The sequence below is a fragment of the Anser brachyrhynchus genome (assembly GCF_964034855.1).
Source record: "Anser brachyrhynchus genome assembly, chromosome: 30".
NCBI lineage: Eukaryota > Metazoa > Chordata > Aves > Anseriformes > Anatidae > Anser > Anser brachyrhynchus.
The window spans coordinates 608,172-618,943 of NC_137723.1; the positions used below are offsets into that span (position 1 = coordinate 608,172).

At 49.1% G+C, this 10,772-nt stretch overlaps 1 protein-coding gene across 3 annotated transcripts; it reads right to left on the reverse strand.

The window, feature by feature from the left end:
• Positions 1-8: 8 nt before the first annotated feature.
• LOC308184216 (uncharacterized protein) lies at positions 9-10,711 on the reverse strand. Of its 3 annotated transcripts, none has more exons than XM_080571088.1 (5): positions 8,545-10,711; positions 7,024-7,106; positions 6,727-6,853; positions 5,318-5,428; positions 9-5,190 (listed from the first exon to the last, which is right to left on the reverse strand). In XM_080571088.1, exons 2-5 carry the CDS (start codon positions 7,045-7,047, stop codon positions 3,011-3,013), a joined length of 2,442 nt encoding a protein of 813 aa, XP_080427214.1. In that variant the 5' UTR covers positions 7,048-7,106; positions 8,545-10,711; the 3' UTR covers positions 9-3,010. The 3 variants fall into 3 exon arrangements, with proteins under 3 accessions (XP_080427214.1, XP_080427212.1, XP_080427213.1); XM_080571086.1 differs by having other exon boundaries at positions 9-5,193; XM_080571087.1 differs by having other exon boundaries at positions 9-5,193; positions 7,024-7,109.
• Between the last annotated feature and the right edge of the window lie 61 nt (positions 10,712-10,772).

The window sequence follows — 10,772 nt, forward strand, 5'->3', positions numbered from 1 at the left end:
GAAGAGCAAACTGGACATGGTGAGAGACTTTATGTACTTTTTTATGTACTTTCAGTACTTAAAAGGGGCTTATAAAAAAAAAAGATGGAATGACTTTTTACAGGGGCAGATGGCAATAGAACAAGGGAGAAAACTATAGAAGGAGGGAATTAGATTAGATGTTAGGAGGTCATTGTTTACTCAGAGGATGGTGACACACTGGAACAGATTACCCAAAGTAGTTGTGGATGCCTCATCCCTGGAGACGTTCAAGGCTCAGTTGGATGGGGTTTTGAGCAACCTGGTCTAGCGTATGGCCATCCCTGCTCATAATGGAACTAGAGGATCCTTAGGGCACCTTCCAACCCAAACCATTCCATGATTCTATCATTCCATCATTCCATGATTCCATGATCATCAGCTGCACCCTTTGCATCCTAGAGGGGTTTTGTAAAAGCATTGGGTAATGTCCTGAGTGGCCTTCTAGATCATGAAGCATTGTGCATCAGAAAAGGGTACCCATGGGACTGGGTCTATCCTACAGCCATGAACTGATATCCCACTAGTTGGGTGCCCAAGCTAGGGACAGAGTTTTTCTCTCAGTCACATGCATGCTGTTGGGCTCACAGTCATACCTCTGAAGTAACACACATGCAGACAAATCTTACACCTAGTGCTCTTTAATCTAAACATGGGACTAAACCACGTCTTCAAGATCCAGGGGAGGGAGTTTGCTCTTGAGGGCATTTTGAAGATGAATTTGACTCAAAACTTTTTCTCTGCTCAAGGTACTTATAAGATTCTCCTCTTTCTGTAGCCACAAATAGCCCACTAGGCTGGGGCTCTGGATGAAGCTCTTCCAACACCTGGGGCACTTGTTGGATCCGTCTCTTTTGTGGATGCTCTGGTGAAAGATAGGGTGGGAATAACTTCTGAAGCTACTCCCACACAGACAGCGCTTCTACTGTCTCTACCCTGTGTAAACGGGATGGTGGTAATTGAGTTCAGAACTGCTTTTGAAATCTTTCCCACCCTCAGAAGGGTCTCTATCCCATGTGGATGTGCTGGTGGATGACAAGCTGGGAACTTTTTACGTAGTTCTTCTCACACTTATTGTACTTGTAGGGTCTATTACCTGTGTGGATGCGCTGGTGGTAAGTAAGTTCTGAACTGCTTTTGCACGTCTTCTCACACTTGGGGCACTTGCAGGGTCTGTCTCCTGTATGGACGTGCTGGTGGGAAATAAGGTGGGAACTGCTTTTGAAGCTCTTCCCACACTTGTAGGGTCTTTCTCCCACCTGGATTTGCTGATATTTAATGAGTTCATGCTGTGGCTGAAGCTCTTCCTGCACCTGGGGCGTTTGTAAGCGCTTCTTCCCAGCATGCGGTCTGTCATGGGTGAGGATCTCCTAGCTCTGGATGTACCTCTTCCTTAAGTCAAGGCACTCTCCCCTCTGTTGGGTTGCTCTTATTTTCTAGGGAATGAGCTCCAGCTGAAGTTCTTCCCATTATCCCTGCAGACATGCTTTCTTCCTTTCTTTCCAGCCAAGGTTTCTTTTGGATCTTCATGCACTGACCCACAGCATATGGGTTTATCCAGAGGCGAGCAGAGGTGACTTTCCTGGGCTCTTTGAGTGAAGACTCACTTTCCTGAGTGACTTTCCTCATACCGTCATACCCTCATACCCTCATTTCCTCATCCCCTGGGAGAAATGTGCTTCTGATCTACCTACCAACATCCCAAGGGCTTCCAGTGGCTTAGCCACAGCCAGCTCTGGGCTCTCCTTTGTGTGGTCACTTGGCACCCCATCTCCAGCTGAAAAGGGGAGCAATATGGGTAATTCCCACACCGGGGACAAAGCAGGAACAGGATATATTTGTCCCAGAACACCCACGAGAACCTAAGGCCAGGAAGGGTGATACGGTCCAGCCAAAGGATGGGAAGACTCCAAGGCACACCGGTCACAAGCCAAAATGGGGTCTGCCTTATCCAAGTGAGTCAAAGTGAAACTGGGAGCATTTCCTTATGCAGAGATGTGGGAATTGTGACTTTTTTCTGTGCCTTGATGTGTCATTTGTGAATCTTGGCAGGATGTTGCTTGCTCAGATGGAGATTGGAAGTGTTGCCTGCCTTGGTCTGGGATGAGCATCACCAAAACTCTGGACTCCTTACCCAGCACTGCTCTGACTTCTTAGCTCTCCTGCATGACATCTCACAAAGGTTCACTTGCAGCTGGCCAGCTGGTCCCCATGGGCTCTTGTGATAGGAGCAGTGAGCTGGGCACTGCCAAAATAGGAGCCTGGCTACAAGGATAGAGGAGAGCAGAGAGCATCAGCTGGCTTTTCCTGTTTCCCTTTTCCTTTCCAGACTCTTCTATCAGCATCCCTACACCCTTTGCATCCCAGAGGAGGTGACGGCATTGGGGAATCTCCTAAGCTGCTCAAAGAAGATGGAGCAAATGCATCATTCCCTGCTGGGCTCACAGCGATATCTCCCAAGAAACGCGCCGGCAAATATCTTCCTGACACCTAGAGTTCTCTACTGTCTGCACCAGGATAAACCACGGCTTCAAGGCTCAAGGATGGGAGTTTGCTCTTTGTTGGGTTTTTATGCTGGGTTTCACGGTAGAAACTTCAAATCTCTCTCTTGCGGCTTCTGGGACTTGGTATTTACTGCTGTTACCAAACCATTGAGCAGCAACTCCCCTAAAGGTGATGGGAAAAAAGGTGACGTGCAAGGAATCCCAGAGAATATTTTACGCAGTGATAAACAGAATAAGGAAGGGAAGAGGGGATTGGATCTGCCCAACAGCCATCGTTGGATGCCCACACTAGGGACAGGGTTTCTCTCTCTCTGCTCTCAGCCAAGTTTTGGGAGAGGGAGTTTGATCCGCAGGAGGGTTTGTAGATGAGTTTGCCACAGGGCTCTTCCTCTGCTCAAGGTATTTGTAAGGCTCTCTTCTGTGTGGATCTAGAATTGGGTGACCAGGTTCGAGCTCTGGCAGAAGCTCGACCCACAATCAGGGCACTACTACGGCTTGTCTCCTTTGTGGACGCGCTTGTGGGATCTAAGTTCAGAACTGCTTTTGAAGCCCTTTGCACACTCAGGGCACTTGTAGGGTCTCTCTCCTGTGTGGATGCGCTGGTGGATAATAACCTCAGACCTGCATTTGAAGCTCTTGTCACAATCAGGGCACTTGTAGGGTCTCTCTCCTGTGTGGATGCGCTGGTGGATAATAACCTCGGACCTGCTTTTGAAGCTCTTCTCACAATCAGGGCACTTGTAGGGTCTCTCTCCTGTGTGGATGCGCTGGTGGATAATAACCTCGGACCTGCTTTTGAAGCTCTTCTCACAATCAGGGCACTTGTAGGGTCTCTCTCCTGTGTGGATCCGTTTGTGCAACTTGAGTACAGAACTCGTTTTGAAGCTCTTCTCACAATCAGGGCACTTGTAGGGTCTCTCTTCTGTGTGGATCCCTTTGTGCGAATTGAGTACAGAACTGCTTTTGAAGCTCTTCTCACAATCAGGGCACTTGTAGGGTCTCTCTCTTGAGTGGATGCGCTGGTGGATAATAACCTCGGACCTGCTTTTGAAGCTCTTCTCACAATCAGGGCACTTGTAGGGCTTCTCTCCTGTGTGGATCCGTTTGTGCGAATTGAGTACAGAACTCCTTTTGAAGCTCTTCTCACAATCAGGGCACTTGTAGGGTCTCTCTCTTGAGTGGATGCGCTGGTGCTTAATCAAGTCAGAACTGCTTCTGAAGCTCTTCCCACAATCAGGGCACTTGTAGGGTCTCTCTCCTGTGTGGATCCGTTTGTGCAACTTGAGTACAGAACTGCTTTTGAAGCTTTTCTCACAATCAGGGCACTTGTAGGGTCTCCCTGCTGTGTGGGTCAGTTTGTGCACAAGGAGATGAGAACTGCTTTTGAAGCTCTTCTCACAATCAGGGCACTTGTAGGGTCTCTCTCTTGAGTGGATGCGCTGGTGGATAATAACCTCGGACCTGCTTTTGAAGCTCTTCTCACAATCAGGGCACTTGTAGGGTCTCTCTCTTGAGTGGATGCGCTGGTGCTTAATCAAGTCAGAAGTGCTTCTGAAGCTCTTCCCACACTCAGGGCACTTGTAGGGTCTCTCTCCTGTGTGGATCCGTTTGTGCAACTCGAGTACAGAACTGCTTCTGAAGCTCTTCCCACACTCAGGGCACTTGTAGGGCTTCTCGCCTGTGTGAAAGTGCTGGTGGTAGGTAAGATCTGCTCTTCTTCTGAAGCTCTTCTCACACTGTGAGCACTTGTAGGGTCTCTCTCCTGTGTGAAAGCGGTGATGGTAGGTGAGTTCAGAGCTGCTTCTGAAGCTCTTCTCACACTGTGAGCACTTGTAGGGTCTCTCTCCTGTGTGGATGCGCTGGTGGATAATAACCTCGGACCTGCTTTTGAAGCTCTTGTCACAATCAGGGCACTTGTAGGGTCTCTCTCCTGTGTGGATCCGTTTGTGCAACTTGAGTACAAAACTCCTTTTGAAGCTCTTCTCACAATCAGGGCACTTGTAGGGTCTCTCTCCTGTGTGGATCTGTTTGTGCGAATTGAGTACAGAACTCCTTTTGAAGCTCTTCTCACAATCAGGGCACTTGTAGGGTCTCTCTGCTGTGTGGGTTACTTTGTGCAAAAGGAGTTGAGAACTGCTTCTGAAGCTCTTCCCACACTCAGGGCACTTGTAGGGCTTCTCGCCTGTGTGAAAGTGCTGGTGGTAGGTAAGATCTGCTCTTCTTCTGTAGCTCTTCTCACACTGTGAGCACTTGTAAGGTCTCTCTCCTGTGTGAAAGCGCTGATGGTAGATGAGTTCAGAGCTGCTTCTGAAGCTCTTCTCACACTGTGAGCACTTGTAGGGTCTCTCTCCTGTGTGGATGCGCTGGTGCTTAACGAGATGGGAATGACTTTTAAAGATTCTTCCACACTCATCACATTGGTTCTCCATTTTCTTCTGGCAGCCTTGCTTCTTTGTCAGTTCTTTAGGCTCTTTTTGACCTTTGCTGCCATCTAGGGGATTCCTTGCTCGATTTCCTGGGTGGGTTTTCAGTGGCTTCTTGAGATGCTTTCCATGCTCCAGGCCCTTTTGGACGCCCCTCCTGATTTTTCCCACAGAGTCACCATTCAACTGCCTTTGGGCCATGCCACTTTTCTGAAGAGTCTCCTTTGCTTTTGGGATCCTGTCACCTGCTGGATGACAGAGGAAATCCAGAACCAGCCCATAGTGCCCATAATATGGCCCAGGCAGAGATCTCTGATCCTCTCATCTTGGCTTTTGCCAACCCCAATCTCCTCCTTTCCTCCACCACCTCACCTGCGCTGAGGTCTCCTGTCACATCCTCCACGCCATGCAGATCTGGGATCCAGGGATCTTCCCCTTCTTCAAGCTGAGAGATCACCACGGGTTTGGGGGATGGAGGTAATCCTTAAATGACATAAACAGAGGAGATGAGAGCATTTGGAGGGCCACTAAGATGATCAGAGGGCTGGAGCACCTCTCCTATGCATAAAGGTGGCGGAAACTGGGCTTGTTTAGCTTGAAGAAGAGAAGGCTCCAGGGAGACCTCATTGCGGCCTTCCAGTAGCTGAAGGCAGTGTATAAACTGGGGGGGGGAACGCCTGTTTACATGTGTTGCTAGTGATAGGACAAGGGGGGATGGTTTTAAACTAAGACAGGGGAGATTTAGGTTGGAAATTAGGAGAAAGGTTTTCACTCAGAGGGTGGTGAGGCACTGGAACAGGGTGCCCAGGGAGGTTGTGGATGCCCCATCCCTGGAGGCATTCAAGGCCAGGCTTGATGCGACTCTGGGCAGCCTGCTCTAGTGGTTGGCAACCCTGCCCAGAGCAGGGGGGTTGAAACTAGATGATCTTTAAGGTCCTTTTCAACACAGGCCATTCTATGACCCTATGATTTCCATGGGTTTGACACAGCTGCTAAGTGTCCACGTGTACTATGTTAGCACTCCCTTCTTGTAAAGCCACATTTATGGCCCAGCATCATTCAAGCCAACAACATAGACTAGCTTCATTTGAAGACAGCAAGGCTTTTCCGTCTCTGAAATTACTGCAGGGACTTATTTATTTTCCTTATTTTTTACCTACTTGCTCAATGCAGTTGACTTCAAGAAGCTTTAGGGGAAAACTGAGGAAGGCAATGCTGAGAAGGAAGATTTACATGCAACCACCAAGAAAAGCTCTTTTATACGTATGTACATATAACTATCAATATAATATATATATAGTTATATATATATTATATATAATATATATAGTTATATATATTATTATATTATATTATTACATATTCTAATAAACAGCATAATTATATATATTATATTATTGTATCATTATATCATTATCTATATGTCATATAACTATAAATATATTATATATATAGTTATATATATATTATATATAATATATAGTTATATATATTACTATATTATATTATTACATATTCTAATAAACAGCATAATTATATATATTATATTATTGTATCATTAGATCATTATATATATATGTTATAGTGGATAACACACTAATGCCTTCTTAAATTCATGCTTATCCTCTTTGTGTGTGCTTTTAGGTTTTTTTTATTTATTATTTTATAATTCTGTATGCAGTTAATAATTGCATTGTGTTTATTATATGTCCTGCTCACAGAGGCTTCTTGTACACCGCCAAGGCTGCCCTAATGAGGAGAAAAGGAAGCAAAGCCCTCACCCAGTGAAGTTACGGACGCGTACGTCTCCAGCATCACGTCCCGGTAGAGCGCTCGCTGTGCAGGATCCAGCAGCTCCCACTCCTCCCTGCTGAAATACACGGCCACCTCCACGAAGGTCACGGGTTCCTGCAAGCAAAGAGGCTCCATGTAGAAGCAGCCTGTTGATGACAGAAGCTCCAGTCCCAGTGGCTTCTCTGTGCCCAGCACACAAATGCTGGCTGAGGGCATCTCATCTTCCCCCTGCATTCACATCCCTTCCCCCCTGGCGTCTCCTGGCTGCTTCTCCAAGCCCCTACCTCAGCTGGATGTGCCATGGCCATTTCCTGCCCTCCTGCAGGCTGCAACAATCACAGGTGAAAGGTAGATGTCAAACTGGAACCTGCTGGGACAAGAGAAATGGCACGGTAGGTTTAGGGGAATACAGCAGTCCCTGTCCCTGTCCCTCCCCAGCCCTAGTCCAGCTGCAGGCCATTGCTTGGAAGTAAAAGCCATCTGGGCCGCAGATTTAAGAAAGGAAAAATCTGCTGCACATCAGCAGTAGTCACAGAGGAGGGAGAAAACGAGATGAAAACAACCCTGCAGACACTAAGGTCAGTGAAGAAAGAGGAAGGAGGTGCTCCAGGCACCAGGACAGAATTTCCCCTGAAGCCTGTGGCCGGGACCACGGTGAAGCAGGCTGTCCTGCTGCAGCCCACGATGTGGCAGAGTGGATCAGCTCTCTAAACTGCAGCCCACTGAGGAGCTCATGCTGGGGCAGGCGGATGTGGCCTAAGAGGGGGCTGCAACCCACGGAGAGCTGCCCTTTGCCCCGTCGCGTTTGACAGTGCTATTTATCGGTAAGTGATCTCCCCTGTCCCTGTCTCAACCCACGAGCTGTGAGGTTGTTCTTGTTTCAGAGTATTTTCTTCCTCTGACCCATTCAAGAGGAGCACTGAGTGAGTCCAGTGCCTAAGCTGGTGGAAATGCTGACCATGCCTGAGGGAGGACCAGCAGCTGCCTGTAAAATGGGCCTTCATTTGCAGGCAGATCCTGAACAGCAGCCTTGGGAAGCATTTGCAGAAAAAAGAAAGCCAAGTCCTGTAGTTAAGGAGTAGCACAAGCCCCAGAACAAGCAAGCAAGGAAACCACGTGCTGGCAGAACAAAAGGTAACATCAGAAGAGCCACTAGAGGAAGATCTTGCCTGCTGGATCCCCTAAAGACATGTAGGGGGTGGAGAGGAAAATTCCTTACCCGGAGGTTTTAGCTTGAGACAGAGAACAGGGGGCAGGCAAATATTTATAGCATGCAGGAATCCATACATGCAAAGGATTCATTTAATGTCAGGTGTGTGTGCCTCTTAGAAATATAGTCCCAGATATATTATTAGAGATTCAACAGGTCAGCAAAGCATGCTGATAGTCCCTGCTCACTTCTTTATTTTCCCAGCTCCAACCCCTTCCTGCGCCCCCTCAGAAACCTCACAAACAGAGTCTAAACCAAAGCTCAGGAAACAACACTGCAGATCCGGAGCCTTCCTGCTGAGGACTTGCACCCGCTTTTACAGGGCCCAGCTAATCTCTTGGCTGCAGCCAGGAGAGGAGCAGCGAGCCATGAGCTGCATGCTTTGGGTCGGGACAGCTATCTCCCACCCTTGAACACCAAGATGGGTCAGATCCTGCTTTTCCTTTCCCCTTTTCCATGACCTTCCAAGTCTGGTGCTGAACTTTAGATGCTCAGGTGGTGCTAAGCACCATGCCAGTCCCCGTCTCAAAGGGGGAATCATGTGGAAAAGGAAAAACCCTGCCTCTTCTCTGCACAAGCAATGAAGAGGGCCTACCTCGAGTCCACTATAGGCTGCTCCCACCCTCGTTGCAGGCAGCCAGGCTCCTCTGAGTCGTGTAGGCTGGAGGATGCAAGTGTCCTGAGGCTGGACCCAGCTGCAGGATGGCCGTGGTGCACCTCCTGCAACCAAGACGCTGCCTGGGTGGCGTCCAGACAGGCTCTCACTTGCCTTACAGGGCGCCCCTCCGAGGGCTGCTGGTGGGCGGGGAGCTGTGAGCTGCACCAAAGGCTTTTCCCCCCACTGAGCACCCTGGGAGAGCCCAGACTCTCAGGCTCTTCCTGTGGGGGGGCATTTCCATGCCCTGGGACTCTGTTTGCACCCCGCCCAAGGTACCTGACCCCTCATCAGCTCTGTTGGAGGAGCTCTGGGCTGCAGCTCAGCCTTGGCCATGGCTCCTCCTGATGTGCAGCATGGCTTCCTGGCCCCGAACCAGAATGTGTTGTGAAGCTGCGGCACAGAAAATCAAAGAGGTCGGTTAGGGATTGACCTCGGCCTTCTCGGTTGGCTGCCCCAGAGCATGCCACTATGTGAGGAAAGGGTTAAGCGCTCTGCCCTGCTCAGCCTTCCCTGCTGTGCACGGAAAGAGTTAACTCTCCTAGAAGCAGGCCACTGATGGCTTTGTCTCTGCCCAGAGCTGCAAGCAAAGGCCTGAGCACTTTGCTGGGATGTAGTAGGGGCAACAGCCCACTAGGTGACACGAGACCCCAGGTCCTGTTCTGAGATAACTTCTACCCTGGAGAAGAGCAAGATCTCAGGGGACATCAACATACGACTGCAGGCAAGCCAAGGCCCTGCTCCTGCCCTGCTGTGCCTGGCAATGAGGGAAGGCATTGCCAGGGTCAGGATGGGTTTAATGGTGTGACTGGGGGTGTTTGCACCGCCCTGTGTTGCAAGCTGTATATGAGCTGCTGCTAATTGCTCTCTTCCTGTCCTTTCCCTAGGGGAGGAGGGGGTCTCATGGTCATAACTAAACTTCAGAACAACTTTGTAAATCTGTCCTTGGGGGCTGGTTCTTCCTTTGTCAAAAAACATCCGGAGACCATGCTCCTGAGGCGCATGGGCATGAGTGGTTCTGCAGCCACACTACCTGTGCAAACAATTGCATTGTTTTAAGGTTTCTGGTTGCAATGATGGCACTTCTCCTGGGAGCAATCAGCAACCAAACACAAAGCTGCATCTCTGTGGGTGCAAGGACTAGGGCACTCGGCATATACCTGCTGTCAAGACTGGATCTAGAAAGTAGTCTAAAAAGATGGGCTTAAGCCTGCTGAGAGGAAAACACCAGTGTACGCTGATGTGAGATGAAAGAGCTAGCAGAAATCTCTGCAACAGATGATCAGAAGTTCAGAATCTTCAGCAGTAGCCCTTCTTGGCTGATGCCTTCACTGCGGGCCAGCAGGGTGAGAACATGCAGGCCCTTTATAGAGCTGTTCTATATTGCCAGCCAGCTTAACAGCACCACTTTGCAAAGATGGGTCTCTTCTCTTCTCCTCTGTACCTTCTGTCTTTCCACCCCACATGGCGAGAGCAACCCCCGCTCATGGGTGGTGGTGGATGCCTCAAAGGAATGAGGCGTGAGGCTGGTATAACTGGTGACTACTTATTATGTCAGCAGCATTTTGCAGTCCGTATTACCAGGAAGTAGATGCTGCGAGGGAGGGAGGAGCGTGAGAAAACCAACACGGTCACAACCAGCTTCACTGAGGAGAGATCATAATCATAGAACAGCTTGGGTTGGAAGGGACCTTAAAGAGTATTGAATTCCAAGCCTCCTGCTATGGGCAGGGACAATTTCCACTAGATCGGATTGCTCAGAGCCCCACGCAACCTGGCCTTGAACACCTCCAGGGATGGGGCATCCACAACTTCTCTGGGCAACGCATGTCAGTGCCTCACCGCCCTCATAGGATTTTTTTCCTTATATCTAATCTCAACCTACCCTCTTTAAGTTTAGTCATTCTTCCTGGTCTTATCGATACCCTCCCTAATGAAGTGTCTCTCTCCTGCTTTCTTGTAGGCCCACTTTTCGTACCGGAAGGCTGCAATGAGGTCTCCCTGGAGCCTTCTCTTCTCCAGGCTGAACAACACCAACTCCCTCAGCTTGTCTTCACAGGCGTGTAGGTTTCCTAAATATGTGTAGCAGCACATTTAGGAAGGGTGGTGGGGTTGTGTGCCAAACATGCCTCCGCCCAGAAAACAAGCACTGGGCTGGAATTGACACC

What these genes read in the sequence shown, in the direction of transcription:
- LOC308184216 (XM_080571086.1), bottom strand. Translation starts at nt 7,047, where the DNA reads ATGGCCATGGCACATCCAGCTGAG. An exon ending in CGCGTCCGTAACTTCACTGG is followed by an intron (nt 5,429 to 6,726) that starts GTGAGGGCTTTG and finishes ATGTCATTTAAG; the next exon opens with GATTACCTCCATCCCCCAAA. An exon ending in GACAGGAGACCTCAGCGCAG is followed by an intron (nt 5,194 to 5,317) that starts GTGAGGTGGTGG and finishes TCTGTCATCCAG; the next exon opens with CAGGTGACAGGATCCCAAAA.